At 39.9% G+C, this 20,313-nt stretch overlaps 1 protein-coding gene across 1 annotated transcript; it reads left to right on the forward strand.

Moving 5' to 3' along the window:
* The first annotated feature begins 599 nt into the window (after positions 1-599).
* Mgat4d (MGAT4 family member D) lies at positions 600-19,903 on the forward strand. The gene is made up of 5 exons (XM_087193317.1): positions 600-617; positions 1,424-1,713; positions 11,994-12,148; positions 14,766-14,903; positions 16,729-19,903. Exons 1-5 carry the CDS (start codon positions 600-602, stop codon positions 16,992-16,994), a joined length of 867 nt encoding a protein of 288 aa, XP_087049443.1. The 3' UTR covers positions 16,995-19,903.
* The last annotated feature ends 410 nt before the right edge of the window (positions 19,904-20,313 follow it).

The following is a 20,313-nucleotide window of genomic DNA, read 5'->3' on the forward strand; positions in this document are numbered from 1 at the left end:
CTCCCATGCTCTAGGAGTTTGAGGGGAAGCAGCTGCCCAGCCAAGGACCACATTTTTCTGTTCTTTTGTATTGTTTCCTATAGATTTTATGCCTGATTAAATTATATCTGTTCTATTTCTTCTAATGCTTCCTCTCCATCCTCCAGCAGAGGGAGACACTTCCAAAACCCTGTAGGCTCGGGAACTCACAGGACAAAAAGGCCCGGGACTCTGAATGATCAAGTGGAAAGCCGCCAATCAACTGGAAGCTGTGGTATTAGACATTAGTTAGGGAAGAAAAAAACCTCTATTATATTAAACTATGGAGGTGTGGGAGCTGGTATTTCAATCAGTTGCTAATGCATTTAAAGTTATAAAGCAAAGAAGTAGTGTAATTGGTAAAATATGTTTATTTGCATTTGTGAATTGGATTAAACAGCTTTAAAGCTTTGACTTGAAATGCTATGTAGTTTATAGTAAAATGTCAAGGTGTACAGAAATGTTTAAAAAGCAGTACACTTCCCTTCTCACTCTCTGGGCCTAAAAGAATTGAGGCAGCCACAGGTACATTCAAGGAGCACCACGTAAAGTCTCTGCTCACACAGGAACCCAGCGGACAGATGGCCATCTGCTGTTGGGTGAGGTCTGGACTGCAGGGGGCCGATGCCACATTGAGACCAGCTTGAATGTCACAGTAATAATTCGGGGGTAGTCATAACAACGGAAATGCCAGTCTGGAAGCAAAGCGTTTCAGAGAAGGCCTGTACAGACTGTATAAATGACAGCCTGTAATGAGAGTCAAATGGATCTGGAATCATTGATCTTCGCTTGGAGGAGAAGTTCGGACATCTTGAATTCGAATGGGCTATCCAAGCAGAAGTCATGAGGAGACAGCTAAAAATGTGAAACTAGAGCTCCAGGGACAGAACAGGAAAACCTTGCTTGCGCCAAGGTCTGCCCGGACAGCCGCCTTCTCCCACCATCTGCTCTAGCTTTTCTCCGCCGTGGTACCCCAGTGGGAGGCCGGTCTGCCCGAGCTAATAGTCCAAGCTGCACTTCTGGCCCCCAGGAGAGCTGGCAAGAAACTGCAGGATGAAGGAGCGGAGAGCTGAAGTATTTCTCTCTCTGAAATTGAAGTATTTCTCGCTCTCGGGCCCCTCTTGAGGTTCAGCTGTGTCCCTACTCAGCGGAAGGTCCCACTCCTGGCCATTACCATCCAGGATTCCGATGGCTTTTTTCAAGAGGACCTGTGTTCAGATCCCTCCCACGGGACCAGAAAACTAGCCTGGCCAGAGGGTGCAGTGCTGCTGTGAAGCAGATCATTTAAAACCAGAGACCGCCTGCGAGCCCCGAATAAGGCACCCAGAGTGCAGAGCCCGGCTGATGTTCTCCCAGCGCTTCCGGCTGGAGAACAGCCCGACCCACCGTGGGAACGCGAACCTAGCCGGCTCGGCCACCGCGAGCGCCCAGCGGCCTCGCCACGGTCTCCGCGTCCGCGGAACCGCAGGGCCGGAAGCCACGCGCAGAGCTCCGCGCGCAGGAACCATTAGGGCGGCGCGCTGGGGACCGCGGCGACCCGCGACCCTGCCCGCGCGCTCGCCCCGCGCGCTCGCCCCGCGTCGCCGTCGCCTCCCCGCAGGCGCCATGCGGGTCGAGCCCTGGAACTTGCTGCTGGCCTCTCCTCTCTGCTCTTCAGCTTCTCTTGGTTCTGCCTCTCCAGGATGGCCGAGATAAGTAAGCGGCGACCGCTCGACCCCCTCCCCGCGCCCGGAGTGGGAGGCCGGCGTGGGCAGCCGGTCTCAGTCGCGCGCCCGCGTTTGGGGCCCCCGCGTGGTGATAACGCGCCCACACCCCGGCCCGCAGTGAGTTCCGCGGTGACGGGCGCCCGGGTCCGGTCCGGTCCTGTCCGGTCCGCTTCGGGGCGGCGGCGACCCTGGGGCGCGCGCTCAGGGATGAGGTGGGGGTCCCAGCCCGGCCTCCCCACCCCGGCTGCGGGGCCCGCTGCCCGCTCCCGTTTCATTCTTCTCGGTCATTTCCACAAACGCGTGAATGCCTGGCTTCAAGGGCTCCTCTCGCAGCCCGCCTCTTTCCCCTCGCTTGGTGCGGGTTACTTCGGGCCGTCTCCAAGGCGCCCTGGAGTACGTCTGCCAAGCCGAAGGAGGCAGGATGGTGGAGAGACACGGAACTGGCCGGATTTAGGGCCCTGGTCCACACCTGGACCTTCTTCTCAGATGAACCATGAGCCTTGTGTGACCGACCACTTGGAATACACCAGCATTTAATTTTGTCGTCGACCGGAGTGTCAATCTGGCGAACAAAAATTAAAGTTGCCTGGTTAAATCTGAATTTCAGATAAACAGTGATATTTTCCATACAAAAGGTTGCATGGGGCATAATTGTTCTAAAACTGTATTTCTTGTTTATCTGAAACTCAGATCTAACTAGGTGTCTTATTTAGCTTTCAACTCTAGTTGTCCACGTTTAGTTGTGACGTTTAGAGTTCATATACTTGAGCTTTTTAAGATTTAGGACCACTGGGAATTTTTAATCCCAGTTACTTCAGGTTAAATTTTCATTTCTTCTACTGAACACATTTATGACATAGGTATAAGCCAGGTAATCTCAGCAGTAGTGTTGAGGGTGGAGTTTGGAAGTGGCTTCATATTTAGTCCTGTAGTGAATACTACATTTTGTCATCGTGTATACAAAAAGCACAATTCTCTTTCTTTGAAATACTAGAAAGTGCATTATAAGACTTCTACTCTTTCATTTTATATCCTTTCCCCTTCTTCATTTTCCCTAAAGAAGACTATTAAAATGTGTTTTTGTTTACCTTAGAACAAACAGTGAGCATATTTATAATAACAATAAATGGTTTCTTGTAAACAGAAAAGAAGTAATTTTTGGAAGACAATGTATAATGGTAGTCTTAGAGGATATTTTAATATAGTTATTATTCTTAGCTATAAGGACTGAGAGTCATACAAACATTTTGATGTTTTTTCTAGTTATAACCAGAAAGAAGTTTACTTCCTCAAAGGATTTAGATTTCCATCATTCATAGATACAAGTTCTGAAAATGATATATTAGTTCTGAGAATGAAACACTCTTAAAATAGCAAATAAGTCAGAATTTTCATTTTCTTTAAGTTCATCATATTAATAATTCATTAATTTTTCAACAAATATTTAAACTGTGAAGACAGGGTTTTTTTGTTGTTTTCTCTCTCTCTTTTTTCTTTTTGGTACTGGGGATCGAACTCAGGACCTTGCGCTTGTGAGGCAGACGACAGAACCACTGAGCTAAATCCCCAGCCCTGTATTCTCTCTTTTTGACTGTTCTGGTTACTGCGTTGTCCCTAGCATCTGGAAAATTGTGCGACATCTAATAGGCGAGTTAAATGTCTGTTGAAAAAATAAGTGATCAAGTGCATGACAGAATGACTAAATTTACTGAGTGCCTGTTCACATTGCAGGCACTAAGTTAACAGCACCATCCCATTCCTGGATCATACCTTATGGCTGGGGAGATACACATACATGACATATGATTATGGTCTGATGTCAGATGTAGGCAGGGAAAGGAAAGAAAGTACTGAAGTTATACCTTAGTGCTTAGCTGCTTTGAAACTCATCAAACTTGGTACTCAGTGCATTTTGACTCGATAATTTTGTCCCAGGATTTGTTGCTTGTTTGATACTCTAGGCACAAGAAAGAATTTATTGGTGTCAACTGCCTTGTGACAAAACAATTTATTTGGTACTCACTGGTTTTTACTCTTTGGTCTTCCTAGAACCAATGTGTTTTGATATGATTGTCAGAGAAGGACTCTCTGTGGAAGTTATATTTGAACATTTTTTCTGGATGAAATGAGGAAGCATTATGTGTGGATATTTGGGGAGAAAGTCTTCCAGACAAAGGGAAAATCATGTGCAAAGGCCCTAAGATAGTTTGAATTGTTAGTTTGGAGGCCATAGTAAGACTTGAGTTATACACTGAATAAGAAGGCATCGAAAGGTTTTGTGCAAATGAGTGGCATGATCTTACACATATATTTAAATGATTGTTGGATTTGGGCTATGAAAGAAAGAAAAGAATCATAGAATGTGCCAAGAATTTTTGGTTTCTTGGCTTTAGCACTATTGACATTTTGTGCTGGATAATTCTTTTTGGGGATTTAAGAGGGACATCCTGTATATTATGGAATATTTATAGGACCTCTCAGCTGTATGTAGGTAGATGCCAGTAGCCACGTCCCTGCCTCAGTTGTGCCAGTCGATGTTTGAGAACCACAGTGTTAGAGTTTGGATCCAAAATACCACCCAAAGTTTACGTGCTGGGGCCTCGATTGCTACCTGCTGGCCTTTGAGGAGTGACTCAGTCGTGAGAGTGCTGGTCTCATCCCTGGATGAGTCTACAGATGAGTCCCATTGACAGGGTCATAGTACAGAGGGCTATTAGGAGTCAGGGCCCAGGTGAAGGGCGTGGATCTGTACCCTTGGGGACTCTATGTTATCCCTTACCCTGTCCACTCTGACTCTTTCCTTTCTCATTGCTTCCTGGCTACCCTGAAGTAAGCTGCTCTACCGTGCCTTTCCACTGCGATAATCTGCCTTGACACAGGCCTAAAAGCTATGGAGCAGCTGATCAAGGACTGAAGCCTCTGAAAGCATGAGAGGAAATAAACCATTCATTCCATCTTTCAGTTGCTCTTCTCAGGTATCTTGTCACGATGACAAAGATACCACAACTGATTTAAGCAGCCAGGAAACGGAGTTGCCATTTACTGAGATGGTGAGGCTTGGGGAAGAGCAGATGTTGGTGGTAAGATCAGTATTTCTGTTATGCCTGAAGTACCCATTCAAGATCCCTAGGAAAGAATTGAATAGGTCATTGGATACGTCAGGCTGGATCGGGACTGGCAAGATTAACTTGAAAATTGTCAGCATTCGGTATCTAAGGCCATGGAATAAGATGAGACCCTAGATGGAAAATTCCAAGCAGTAAGCCATGGGGAATTCCAGTATTTCACCATCAAGGGAAAATAAGAAAAGAGAGCTAAGCTAAGAAGATATTTCAGGGAGAAGAGTGTAACAGTCACAGAGAGATGGAGTAAGTTCTCTGGTGCAGTAATAAAAAAGCCATCTCATTTAGTCCCCGGGGTTATCATTCCTGTATCATTGGTGACCGCGGTAGCCCCTGCTGTCCAGGGCTTCAGTTCTAGAGGTGCTTCATTTTCTTCAACCATGGACAATAATTCAGGCCACCATTATGCCAGTGTGTATCACAGACTTACACTATCTCGTCCCCAGGACAATGTAGGGGGTTATCACCCTAAGCCCAACTAGGGCTGATACCCAGTCCCAGAATCCCTCCTTTGGGAGTGTGTTTCCTGGAGACCTCAGTCTTCTGCTAGCTGCCTGGTTTGGAAGCACCCACATTTGCCTGCCACTGCCTTTGATAGTACTTAACCTGCAACTGGCACATACTGCTAGTGCTCCTTCCATACACCCTCCCTCCATCGGGCACAACTGCCCCTGTGGCGACACGTAATGGAAAGACCACTGCATACATTAGATTTCTGTCTTGCAAAGAGAGAGAACTTGAAGGGCATGTAAAGAGTGCCAAGAGGTACAATTTTTAGAAAGCCCAGGAACAAGGAAAATTAAATACTATATTGTATAGGGCATATGTATTTGTGATAAAATTGTATTCTAAAATGTAAAAGAACGATTGAGATATAATTCAGGAGGGTGGGGTAGGAAAGGAATCCACCATTAGAAACAAAGGCATGGGGTAATGTTGTGCTTATTAGGTGGGTGGTAGGCACCCGTGTGCTCTTCACATTATATTGTGATGCTTACCTATGTATCACATTTTCTTTTGAGTGTATAAAAATTTTTAAATTTGTACAGTGGGAATATGAAGCAAAAAAAAAATGGCAGATAGTCACAGAGTACCCAATTCCCTTGAGAATGTAAAAGCATTCAGAACACCTTTTTAAAAAGAATTTTAGTGGGATGTGAATACCCTTTTATATACAGATGTAGTTGGTTTATTAAAGTGGCTCGATTTGGGCTAAAAGTATAAACAACTTTTAAAATTTTTTCTAATAACTTTTTACATATGTTCAACTGTATTCCCTTATCTGCATAATTACAGAGATTCCTAGGGATCACAGGGACATTTTTCTGGGTCAGTTTTTGTTATTCAAACAATCTCATTTGTCTTTTTAAAACTCTAATTACATAGTGTTCTTCTTTCTTACCTACTGAACAGACTGTGGCTCTTGGAAGATAGAATGTCAGGAGACAAAAATGGTCTGCTCTCAGACAATCCCTCTTGTTTGGTATTCAAACCGAGAGGCTCAAAACAACCATTTTACCTAAGTCGTGATTTCTTAATTAGGAAATTGGATAGGGTTCACTCGGCAATTTGTGATTGAAGTGGGAAGGTAGAGGCTGGAGGATCTATCACCAGGTCTCTGACTATCACAAGTGTGGCATTTCTCTCCTCTCCCAAGAGGCAGCTGTCATGCGTGGGCTTCTCTAGGCACTGTGGTTGCAGCAATATCATCCTTTTTTTAACAAAGCAACTACCACTCAAATTGAAGACAGTGGAAACTGCCAGACCAGTTAAAGCCCACATCACAGAGTCACTGTTTCTTCTGCTGCATTCTACTGGTCCGAGCAGCCACAGGTGTACCCGGATTCAGGGAGGGAAGCAATTGATGGTACCTATTGACTGATGACAGGGGAGACCAGCCTGCAGCACGCAAATGAGGGGGAGGATGTTGCTTAGCCATCTTTGAAGTGTAGTATGCTGCACCTCTTCTCTTTCCCTAGTCTTCCCCTATGTGACTGAGTGGGAAGGAGTTAGGGAGGCAGGGTTTTCCATAGAGTAGCACCATGGTGGTTTCTCTTTCTCTGGAAAACGTTTCTATGTGGCAGACATCCAGCGCTGGCTCTTTAGTGGGGTGGTTTATGGCTGCTTGGGAAGCCTGCTGGGTCTCCCCGCTCCCCATTCCCTGGTGTGGGCCATCCACCTCTGCCATATGCATGTCCTCTCTCCTCTTGCCAGGGGCCTAGCTGCTAAGAGTCTTTTGCCTTGCAGGTGCCCATTGTGGTTCTCTTGCAGTACTCACTTGGCCATAGCAAACTCTAGCATCTTTGCTGTGCTTGGGGGAACTCTTGAACATGTTTACTAGGACACATATACCAGAATATTCTTGGGATGTGAATGTTCTCATAATATTGCTCAACAACAAGAGGAGAGATAAATATGTTGTGATACAGTAAAAATTTTTACAGCAATTAAGATGAATGAACTAGAGGTTGACTCATCCATTCTGGCTGAGTCTCAAAAGCATAAATTGAAGAAAAGCAAGTATGGAATACATATATTTTCTTTTAATTGATGTCTAAAATCAAGTGTAAGTCAACTTGCAAAATGTTAGAACTATAAAGGGACCAATGGATAATTAATATAAAATTCAGAATTCTCATCTGAGGGTAGGGAGGAAGGGAAAGGTGATCTGGGAGGGACACAGGTGGGTTATCTAAGACTCAGGTAGTAGTCAGGTCATGGGTACTCATTTTTATTTTTATCCCTTAAGCTACTTTATCTACTTGTTTTCATGTCTAATATGCTTCACAATAAAACCTAAAGCAAGCCAGGGCATAGTGGTGCATACTTGTAATCCCAGCACTGGGGGGCTGAGGCAGGAGGATTGGAAATGTGAGCCCAGCCTGGGCAACTTAGCAAGACCCTGTCTTAAAATAAAAAATAAAGGATTAGGGCCTTTAAGACTTAAGTTCAATCCGCAATACTGCAAAACAAAACAAGACCAAAAAAAGAAAGAAAGAAAAAACCCTAATAAACGGCCCTTAGGGAATTTAAAGGGATTGATGCATACTGTGATTTGATTATTGCAAAGCATACCTAGAGGTTAGTAATTCAAAATGTATGTTTCCTTTTTAGCTTCATCTCCTACTAATTGCTTCCTGTAGTTTGGATGCTGAATATCCCTCCAAGTACAGGCTTAGTCCCTATAGTATTGCTCTTTGGAGATAGTAGACTGTTTAGGGGGTGGGGCCTGCTGCGAGGTCTTTAGGTCATTGGAGGATATACCCTTCAAGGCTACAGTGGTGCTGTGTCCTTAGTCTGGAGTGTCCTTCCTTGCCTTTTGCTATATGGCAAAATTTTTTTAAAATTTTTGTTTTTATTAGTACATCTTTGCAGGACATGATTTTATTCCTGGCGGGGAATTGGCACATGTAAATAACACATCTTAATTCTTTTTATGTCCCCTTCCCCTCCTCTCCCTCTTTTTCCCCCTCTCCATCTCTTCATCCCTTTCTCATTTGCAAAAGATCTGTTTCCCTGTTTCCTATTATTATCTTTTATTTTGCTCTTTAACTTATTTATACTTTGGTAAAGTTCTATACCTTTTTCAACTTCTCAAATATTCTCTTTTCTCTGAAACCTTCCTACCTCCTCACCTACTCCTTCATCCTCCTTAATCATTCCTGCCTCCCTTGGCCTGTGGCTCATGGGAGGGTAACTCTAGTGTAAGAGTTATAATTAGTTGTCTAAATATATACTCCTTGCCCCCATCCCTTGCAGCCTGATGGCCAGTTGATTTAGAGTAGAAACCTGGCTTTACCCCATTTGTTTTCCTGTAACTTGGTGCAGTTAGGGAAACATAGTAAGTACTCCAGGGAAGGAAGAATGACAGTGTCTGTCAGTCCACCTCTCCTCACTGGGGTGTTTATTGAATGAAGAAAGCCAGTGGAGGAGGTCATGGCCACACTGATTTTGGCCTTGTGTACCAGGGCAAGGAGTTTGGGCTTTGCTCAGTATTCATTCAGGGGACCTTGTATACCGCCCCTCCCAAGCAATGTTTCCAGAAGATTAATCATGAGTTGGAGGTGAGAGACCAATTAAGAGGCAATTATGATAGTACATCTATAGACAGTAAAGGCTGAACTATGCTAATATCAATGGTAATAAAGATAAAACAAAGAGGTCTGCAACAATGCTTCTCAAATGTAAATGTGCACACCCAGTCTATTGGGAACCTTATTGAAATGCACATCCTGATTCAGTAGGTTTGGGGTGAGCAGCCTGAGATGCTGCATTTCTAGAAAGCTCAAAACTGTTATGCCAGAGATTTGTATGGTCCAGTGTGCCAGCCACTTGGCTGATAAAAACTCAAACCCTTTATTGCAACTAGGGCACTAAATGCTCACTTCATTGTAATTTTAAGTAGTTCAGATTTCCCTTAATAACTGAGGCAAGGTGAACTATTTCTCCAGCATGAGAAACTTTTCTCATCTGGTGGGACTGCCTTTCATTGTAAATATTACAATGCAGCACCTGAATTGAGATGTGCTGTTAAGTATAAAAGACACACAGGATTTAGATTATTTAGTACAAAAAAGGAATGTAAAATGTCCCGTTGATTAGTTGATGTTGAAATAACATTTGGGGCTTATTGGGTTAAAAAAATCACTTAAAATTACCTTCACTGATTCCTTTTTATTTTTTAAAAAAGTGTTTGGCCTGGGGATTTAGCTCAGTGGTTCCACTGCCTGCCTTGCAAGCCAAAGGACCTGAGTTCTATCCCCGGTAACAAAAAAAAAAAAAAAAAAAAGAAAAAAGAAAAAAAATGTGCCTACCTGCAAATTTAAAATTACAAATGAGGCCTATGTCTACAGGAGAGTAGTGTTTGGACCCTTCCATGAGAAGCCAGGCTCTCTAGTGCTTAGGATCTCACCTGAAACTTTTTTATGTGGGCAGACATCACGCTGGCCCCTTACACACACGAACTGGTGCTCATTTTCACAATTTTATTACAAAGATGCTTAGTTGACTCAAAGCATCTAATCACTGCCTATTTCAAACCTCCGAAAAGTGGTTTTCTAACATGGTGTCTTCACTGAATACCTGACTGGATGGATGCACCTCTACTGCAATATAAAAATTCTAAATAAAATATTGATCCCTTGATTTATCACAAGAATTTACAAGAAGCAGATCCAAGATTAGAGATCATGTCTTTTAATGTTGCTATGTGGTTGTTTCTGTAAATGTTGCTTTCTCCAGAGAAAACTCTTTCTTTTTGTGTTCACCAAATTGGTCCTTTGGGGACTCTCCTACATTGTCTTGCCTCATCCACGATATATTGACTCCAAACACACGATTACACGATCCCACAATCCATTTTGCAAAAAGAATATTGCCTGGAACACCCTAATCACAGTGGTTACTGGTGATACCACATCCTCCTCTAAACTTTGTAGGCATCCTCAAGAGCATCTCTTTATGTCTATTCAAGATTTATCAGCCTGAAGTTCTTTTGATTAAAGTATGATTCAGTTTTAAGAAATCACAGAAAGCAGCTCCTACAATAGCCCCATTCATTTCATTCATTCAGCATATATTTATGTAAGAGCTGTAGGCCAGTCACTATTGTAGGCATTGAGAATTTAACAGAAAAAAAAACTAAACAGGCTTAGTGGTGCACTTCTGTAATCTCAGCTACTCAGGAGGCTGAGGCAGGAGGATTGAAAGTTCCAAATTCAGCCAAGATAACTTAGTGAGATCTTTCCCTAAAACAAAAATATTCTCTAAAAAAGGGTTAGTGATGTAGCTCATGGTAGATCACTTGCCCAGGATATTCCAGGGCCTGAGTTTAATCCCCAGCACTTCAAAAACAAAACCAAAGCAACTTCAAAATTCATGCTGTTCTCAAGCTTACATTCTAGAGACCTCTGGAGATGGACACAATTTAGTAAGTTGGTAGTGATTAATGACTAAGAAAAAGAAGATATTTTACATAGCATGGCATGGTATGCTTATCTGAGGCAGTAACGTTTCAGTAGAAAACTGAATGCAGTTAGGGAGCAATAGCCACAGCGAACCTGGGAGTGAGCATTCTGTATGGATAACGCTGCAGGGGCAAGCACCCAGTGGTGGGAGCGGGTTCGCTCAGGAAGACAGTGTGGCTGGAGCTGGTATCCCTCAGGGCAGCAGGGATGGCAGGGAATGAGGCCAGAGCAGAACCCAAAGCGGGTGGTGTAGGGCTGGGTTTGCAACAGCAAAGTCTTTGGCTGTTTTTCTAAGTGTGCTGAGATCTCAGGAGGTCTTAGCAGAGGAATGGCTTCCGCCAGTGTCTGCCCACAGCTGTCCACATGTGTGCCCTTGCTGATGCAAGGAAGATGAAAGAGAAAGTCAATGTGGAACCCAAACAAGCCATTATTATTTGTGTAGTTTCATATTGGACCTTAGTTTTTTTAAACAGCCATCTAAATTTATTGCCATCCAAACCATGTATTCATCTTTTATTCCACCTACATCATTAGCCAATTTCTGTGCTTTCTCTGCTAACTGAAATACCATTTTTCCATATTCTCATGTCTCTAAAAGGTTTTCTTGAGCTAAGGTATGATAAAAAACATGGCAAATGTTTAAATTAAAATTATTACAGTAGAAGATACATTGCCATTAATCTTCCTTAAAATACTGCCCTTCTCTCTGAGCACACTTATCCCATCATTCTCGCCACTTTCTGAAGCAGTTCTGGAAGTCCTCTTTCCTGACTTTAGGTGCCCTGCTGTGACTGCCTCAACGTTCTGAATCAGCTCAAAACATTTACCTTTTGTAGTCATTTTGACTTTGGGCAGGATCCAGAAGTCGCCTGGTGCCAGATCTGGTGAATAAAGTGGATGAGGACACACTGTAATGTTCTTTATGAGCCTGCTTTCTGTTGGATGGCCCTTGGCAGCAGCATTCGCTGCATTTTTGGTCACACCTCCTAAAGACGTTAACATACATTATACATATATATATATATATATATATATATATACACACACACACACACATATAACGTATTTGCTATATATATAACTATGTTGATGTGCATATTTTACATTTTTCTCTTATCACAGAAAATTGTGTCATACATTTGCTACATTTATAAATATGTACCTTTGGTTTTTCTTTGCAGGCAATCAACTAATTGTAAAAACTGTATTTTGGAGTTTAAGGAAAATATACTACATTTAAAAAATAGAAGTGAAAATATTCATCAACAGCTCAAGAAAGCCTTGAATGAGATGCATCATGAAATTATACAGAGAGAAAATCTGTCAGGAACCTTAGGTCTGTGTTGCTTTTGCTTTTGGGTATGGTAGCTTGTTTTTGGAGATTTAGATTAAATGCCTACTGATTTTTAGGCATTTCCCCTCTATAACCATAACTAAACAAGTACCATTCTCTTACAGCGAGGCCGTGGAAATCAGGCGAGAGGCATCACCGACGCACTGTTCTTATTTCTACTTGGGCAGTGGTCTCCTGTCTATGAACAGCCCCACACCATCCAGCCTGTAAATACAGCTGGCACCTGGGTACCACCTCTGACCCCTCTTTCCTCTTGCCTTCCTCCAGGCAGTCAACCAGCATTTTCCATCACATTTTCTTCATTTCTCTCAATTTTTCCTTCACATTTTCCATTACTCCCTTCACAACACTGGTCAGACCACCTTTGTCCCTCATCTCAGCGACTTACCACACGCTCCTATTGTTCTTTCTTCTTTCCAGTCTTATATCCACCTACTTATATCCACTGTCGTCAAAGTGAAGGCTGCAGCATCCTGAATATAAACGTTCAATGGCTCGCCATTACTCCAGGATAAAAATTCCAGCCTTGTTCTTCTCCTATGTAGTCCAGTCCTTCATCCACTCATAACCCCTGGCAACCACTGAGCAGTTCTCTGGCTGCCATACAAGTACAGTCATACAGTGTGTCACCCTGTGAGTCTGGCTTCTTCCATTTAGCACAGATACATGCAAATTGTTGTGCAAACAATTGTTTGTTCCTCTTTTATTGTCAAGTTCCATTCCATTGGGTGGATGTACAATGCATACAGTTTGCTGATCTTTTTACCAGTTGAAGGACATTTGAGTTGTTTTGGTTTGGAACAATTACAAATCAATATTGCTATAAGCATTCATTACAGGGTCTTTTTTTTTGTATGAAGAAAAGTTTTAATGTTTTAAGGATTATAACTAGAAGTAGGATCAATGTGGTATATGTCAAGTCTATGTTTAACTTAATAGAATCTTCCAGACTGTTTGCCAGGGTGGACAAACCCTGGCATCCTCTGCAACAGAGTATGACATTTCCAATCACCCCTGTTATTATGGCCATTCCAGTGTTGTGATGCCTCAGTTTTAAGTTTTAGTCCCCCTTTGACTACTGATGTTGAACCTTTTTATGTGCTTATTTGCCATCCAGATATCTCATTTGGAAAACATCTGTTCAAATCTTTCCCCCGTTTTTAAGTTGAGTGGTTTGCTTTCTTGTAGAGTTTTGAGAGTTCTGTATATTACCCTGGATACATACCAGATGGATACATTATTTGGAAATATCTTCTTCCAGTCTGTGGCTTGACTTGGCTCTTTTCTTTTCTTTTCTCTCTCTCTCTCTTTTTTTTTTTTTTTTGATAGTCGGGATGGAACCACCCCAGAGCTTTCAGATTGAGGTGCATCCATATCACTTGAAATAGGGTCTCACTAAGTTGCCCATGCAAGACTTGAACTTGCAATTGTCCTGCCTCAGCCTCCCAATTGTTCGGATTACAGATGTGCACCATCACATTTGGCTTTATTTTCTTGATGTTCTTCAGAGGGTGAACACTTTTTTTTGTTGAAGTCCAATCAAGTTTTCTTTTATATATTTGTTATGATGTATGTAAGACCTCTTTTCTTTTTTTTCTTTTTTTTTTTTTTTTTTTGTACCAGGGATCAAACTCTGGACCTTGTGCTTGCAAGGCAGGTGGCAGAACCACTGAGCTAAATCCCTGGCCCAGACCTCTTTTCTTTTTTTAAAAACTTCATAGTTTCATGTTTTATATTTGTATTTACGAAATTTTTTAGTTAACTTTTGTAAATGCTCTGAAGTACAGATAAAGATCCAGTTTTTTCACTTGGATGCCTAAGTGTTCCAACACGAGGTTGTTAATTGTCTTTTCTGTGTTGATTGATTGCCTTCGCATCTTCGTCAGAAATCACCCATGCCTGTGTGTAGATCAATTTCTGTATTCTCTATTCTGTTCCCTTGTGCTATGCATCTATTTTTATGTAATACCATGCTGTTTTCATTACTAAATTGTACATTATAAATTAAAATTTGGTAGTATGAGTCCTCCAAGTTTGTTTATCTTTTTTGAAATTCTTTAAGAAAATTTTAATGAAGGGTACAGAGTCATTAAATGTTAATGGGCCATAATATGGTTATAAAGATGCAACTTTAATGTAGTGATATTTATCAGAATTTCAGAAGAAGTCATTTCTCCAGCATGTTTCACTTGGAACTGACAGTTCCATTTGTCTGTGGTATAGCTCATGGTGCTAGTCTTAAATTAAAATTGCTTTTAAAATAAATATCAATCAATAATCTTTGAGTGTGGTGCATGCCTGTAATCCCAGCACTCAGGAGGCTGAGCCAGGAGGATCACCAATTGTTTAAGGCCAGCCTGGGCTATACAGTGAGTTCAAGATCAGCCTGAACTACATAGCAAAACCCTGTCTCAAAAAAAAATCTGTGAGTATACTTTATTGTAGTATAATTTTGATATTTCACATTTAAGAATATCTTTCTCTTTCATACTAAATTCATCTGTGGATTAATTTATTAACCCTTATTAAAAAATTTTGTATCAGAGAGAAAAACTCCCTATGGCTAAAATCTCAGAATCCTATTTATTTTCTCTTTCAGATGAGAAGAAAATGGATACACTGAGTGAGCATGAGAGAGTATCTAATATATTTGAAGACTTTAAGTTCTTTTTTCCTCATGTAAGGAAAGTCAAAAGAATTTATCCTAAAGTAATCATAGGCCAAGGGAAAACAGGCGGTAAGAAACCTTAGAATTGGAAAACTGAGTAGATATTTGATTTTTGGGGAGATATTTTTGAGTTTGAAGGTGTAACTCATTAATATCATAGGCAGATGGAGAGGAGATCACCAGCCTATCTGGCATTCGGGAGCCTATGCATATAAGTGGCTGGGATATTGTCTGGTCTGGCAGAGAAACATAGTTGTATAAATATTTAGTGATTTGATTTAAAATTCAATTTTAATACAGATACTTTGAAAATGAGTCAATATAAGTCAAATATACATTAAACATCTGCTAAATACTTGACAAATCTTTTCTCTCTGGTTTTGAAAACCTGTTTGTACTTGGCTTTTTTCCTGTTTCCCCATCTCTTTTGGGACCCAGGTTAGCAAAAGTTTTACACAGAGGCAATGCTTCATCCTTGAAGCATGAACTCAGTTCCACAAAATAAGAAAAAAACAGTGGCAATTGAAGCAAGGCTATTGGACCAAAGCTCAGAATTGTGTCCTACAGCAGCGGAAGCCATCCCAAGAATTGTACCAGGGAAATGCATTCCACCCCTTGAAACTTGATTCCTGTATCACACTGCCTATAAGAATCAATTTCAGGTGCACTATAGGTCTAAACTGAAAGGCAAACAATAGACCTTCTTGAAGGTAACCTAGGAGAATGTCCTTAGGACCTAGAGATAAAGATTTTTCCAAAGAACCCCAGAAGGATGAAATGTAAAGTAAATGATGACTAAACTGCACTACATTAAAATTAAGAATTTCTGTACATTAGGAGACACACTATTGAAAAGGGAACCCAGAAAGGGGTATGATATTTTTACCACACATAAGAAACAAGAGGCTCATCTTCAGAATATATAATGATATAAACCAGTAAAGGAACCAGGCATGGTGGTTACCCTATATTCCCAACGCTCTGTTGGGCTGGAGGGTTGCAGTGAGTTCAAGGCCAACCTAATGGCTCTAATGGTTCAAATTCAATGGTACTCAGCAAAACACTATTTTTTACAGCTATTTCCAAAGTTCAATCTCTTTCTTTAAATAAACATTTCTCAGTTTGTTGTATATTATGACCCTAAAATAATTATTTCATCTACTTCTTTTTTAGTTTTCTAGCTACTTTTTAGGAAGATGATTTTCTGAGTCCCTCGCTTAGCCATTCTTAAAGTCCTTCTCCTCATTTGAAGGTGGAGAAATTGTGGATAGAGAGGCAGTATTCTTCCCTACACTCACACAGCTGGGAGCTGGGGCCGCCATGATTGGATATGGGCAGAATTCCTTGATGAAATCTGGTTACAGTACTCCTTCAGGATAACATGGGGCCGCTTTTCCTCAGTGCTTCACTTATTATTGGGCAATAAAAGCCACTTAAGGGCATGAAGTCATTCCATCAAACCACTTAGAAATTACTTCAAACATTTTTCTCACTGATGAAAACACTTGATAGTCTTCACTGTTTAGAGTTCCAGTGTCTTGTCAGGATGAAGGGTAGAGAATCAGCCGTTGTGTGACAATTTGTACCAAGTTAAGTGAAAACTATGATAAGTGGTGAGTGTTTCATTTTATTTTCATTGCACCAAAACTTTCCAAAGTAATAACATTGTGGAGTATATTTAATACATTGACTAAAACATAATCCACTGGAAATAGGAATTCCCTCCAACAAAAAATGAAAGATGTGATGACATAGTTAGGATTATTTTTATAATGCAGTTTCAAACACTATTTTTATAAGCATAAGACGAACCCAAACAAAGAATCACAGAATTAAGGTTGCTGTGCTTTGATTTGTGCCTTGAGACAATGCTTCCATGCTCTTGTGTCTACAGTTTCTTTTGCACTAGGTATTCCCACTGTCAGCAGAGGAAATCACACTTACCTGAAGCAAACACTGAACTCCATTGTCACCAGGATTATGCCTTGGGAAGAGAAGGATTGTGTAGTGATTGTTTCTGTTTCAGATGTATGTATGAAAAATAAGAAGTTCTTATTCTCCCCTTACAGTTTCCAAATTCCCTTCCTCAGTGGTAATCACTTTATCATTTTAAATTTTTATTCTAAAATTTTAAAAAATGGAATCCGCACATGCAGATAATATATGTAATACTTTTTGACACCACTGAGAAAGAATTAAATATGTAAGTCTACAAAGAAAACAAAATGGTTTAATGTGGGATAGATAATTTTGCTAAATTTGAATCACATCTAATATAGCATTCCTGTATACTATAAGATAGAGAAATTATATTTATAAATGGAACACTAAAATTGATGCTATGGTAATAAGATCTGCTTAGCCCAATAAAACATTGGTATGTTGCTGGGTGTGGTGGCACATGCCTATGATTCCAGCATTTGGGAAACTGAGGCAGGGGGATCACTGTGAGTGTAAGGCCAGCCTGGGCTACGTAGTGAGTTCAAGTCCTATTAATAATAATATTTTTAAAAGTTGGTATATAGATATCCAGATATAATTTATATTAAGCCACAATAATTACCATTAATTGAAGGACTCCTTCTTATGCCTGAGGGATTGTGGAAAATTTTTCTAGACATTATTTAAAATCTGTGTCACATCCTTGTAAAGTAGGTATAAATATCCTGATCTTACAGGGGAAGGAACAAGAGCTTAAAGAAAGTTAAGTAATTTGCCAGTAATTAAAGATTCAAATCTAGATTTCTCTAAAGATTTCTATTTTACCCCAAATGCTATTATGGTAATCACTGTAGAGTTTGAAAATTCGAGTAAAATGATACTGTGCTATGTATCTATTAATACCATATGACTTTTTTGGAGGGAATTTGGAAACATGTATCATATTTAAAATGTGTCTCAGAATCTTTTATCTCAGAAATCTAAATTTAGGGAACTTATCCTTAGTAGATAATTAGGCAAGTGTTTAAACACAATTAAAGTATAACAGTATAGTGTAATAATTGAGACTGCAGACTCTGCATCTGCATTACCAAGGTTCAATGTCAACTTGTACACTTTTTGGCTTATAACACTTTTTGGGCAGCTTATTGAAGTTCTCTGTGCCTACTTTCCTGTCTTTTAAATGATGATGATACCTTTTGTGTCACAGCAGTGTTCAGGGAGGATGTTAATATACTTAAAAGTGCTTGGACTTAAAATGATACAACAAATAATCATTTCAGTGAAGTATTGCTTTATGATAGTATAGTATTGGAAGAAACCAGGGCTGGGGATTTAGCTCAGTGGTTCCACCACCTGCCTCGCAAGCGGAAGGACCCGAGTTCGATCCCCAGTAACAACAAAAAAAAATTGTATATTTAATTTCTGATTTTCATATATAATATTAAAGGATTATTGTATGTGTTTTTACTGCAAGCTACCCTCAATCATTTGTATATTTATTTATATTTTAAATAATAAAAAGAAATTTTGTTTTAAAATATTGTGTATTACCTACAATAGTTCTTTAGGTGTAATGATAATCTGGCTATACAGATTTCCCAGGAATCCCACAGGTGGAAAAGTATTTTCAATAATTTTAATGCCATGTCAGTATTGCAATTAACATAGCCTAATAATACATCTTAAGAATAGGGCCGGGGATTTAGCTCAGTGGTTCCATCGCCTGCAAGGACCCGAGTTCGATCCCCGGTACCAAAAAAAAAAGAATAATATCTTTTATCAGTGCAAAGTTATCTTCTCAAAAGGATAGAGTGATGTTACCAGAGAGGACACAATAGGAAATAATATCAATAAATCATTACAGAAATAATTTTATCTGCATGAATTAATGTTATTTCTAGATGTCATATGCTTCTTATATTTATTTCAGAAAATTTGAAGATAATAATAATAAAAAGAAACACTCTAATACCTGGAACCTCAGATAATCTTGATTTCTAATGGCATCTTTTGGAAATTGGAATGGTGAAAATACATAATTATCTAGAGGAGGAAAAAACAATGAACAAACTAGTAGACAAGAAAGTGTTAAACGACCTCTTAAGAAAAAATATAACCTTTATTTATGATTTTTGAACTCTATTACAATTTAACATTAATAAAGGCAGGATGTCTTTAAAAATTAAGAACAGAATTTTATTCACTTAAATAGTAATGCTATCATATAATCTCAATAAATAAGAAAAAGCTCAGAAACTGCTATTGTCACAGATAAGTTCTGTGTGAGTAGATAAATGTTCCTATCCATTTTGCTAAGACACTTAAAGAAATAGCACAAATTTGAGCAAGTTGGGGTCTGATGGCACCACAATGTCTTCCTGGCTTTTAATAAATGCATTTCAAAGTATAAACCTAACTTACGTGGCACTTGAGCTGGTTATCAAACATCTTGATATGTATGTGTTCTTAAGAGTCATTTAGTTCCAAAGATTTTATAGTTTAACTCAGACTATTTAAGAGTGCTTATTTTTCCAAATGTATTTTTTTCCCATCTTTTATTGTTGACTTCTCATTTAATTGCATCGTTAAGAGAACTTTGTGATAAAATTTGGAAACTATTGTAAATCCTTGTGTTCCATGTGATTGTGAAAAGACTGAATAGGCTCTGCACCACTGCATTTTAAATGTGCTGCATTCCTTTGTTATTACTAATGTTGGCTTTTACCTTAAAAAAATGTTAAAAGTGCTTGTGTTTATTGGGTCCAGGGTTCTTTTATATCAGGTTTTTAAATTAGATTGTTTAAATCTTTAAAACTCTTTGTAATTTTTGTTTGCCAAATCCATCAGTTTCTTACAGGGCTTTATTAAAAGTTATTTTTCTTCCTGATATTCTATTGAATTTTACTCTTTCTGAGCAATAATAAGCTGTTTCTTATCCTTTAATACATATTACAGATGTTAGTTTCACATTTCTGTCTTATTCTTGAATAATAACACGTTGTACATTTGCCTCTGTGTGAACTGTATCATACACCAGTTTATAAAGAGAATAACAAAGATGAACTGACGAGGTGTGTCCATTTCATCTTCTCCTTTTAGAAGAAAATAAATATATGTGCATTACAGAGATTTTACTTTTACTAAGTCTGCTGAAGCATATTGCAAGCTAAACTAACAAATAAAAACTAAGACAAGGTACAGTTTTTCTCAAAATGCAACCTTCCTTGGAAAGGTGCTTAGACATACGTGTGTGTGTTTGTGTGTGTGTGTGTGTGTGCGCGCGTGTGTGTGTGTGTGTGTTTCCCTTCGACTTCTTTAGCCCACTCTCCAAGACTAGAACAAAACACCTGCAAGGCTGGGACCATAAATTGGTCTAGATGTCAAAGGAGGCCACCCAACATGCTCTGGATGTCACTGAAAGTTAAGGTGATTCCAAGAAAATACTGCTCTAGTGCCCAGAAAGGAGAATTTGAACCTTCACTAAAACACAGCAAAAGTGGTAGAAGCCAGAAGAGAAAAAGAAAAGATTAAAAGA

The sequence above is a fragment of the Heterocephalus glaber genome, unplaced genomic scaffold (assembly GCF_053883595.1).
Source record: "Heterocephalus glaber isolate CG9 unplaced genomic scaffold, H.glaber_assembly_v1.0 deba00001586, whole genome shotgun sequence".
NCBI lineage: Eukaryota > Metazoa > Chordata > Mammalia > Rodentia > Bathyergidae > Heterocephalus > Heterocephalus glaber.

Coding starts and splice junctions, on each gene's coding strand:
- Mgat4d (XM_087193317.1), top strand. Junction 1,714..11,993: donor CTCCAGGATGGCCGAGATAA/GTAAGCGGCGAC, acceptor TTTTCTTTGCAG/GCAATCAACTAATTGTAAAA. Junction 12,149..14,765: donor AAATCTGTCAGGAACCTTAG/GTCTGTGTTGCT, acceptor TTTCTCTTTCAG/ATGAGAAGAAAATGGATACA.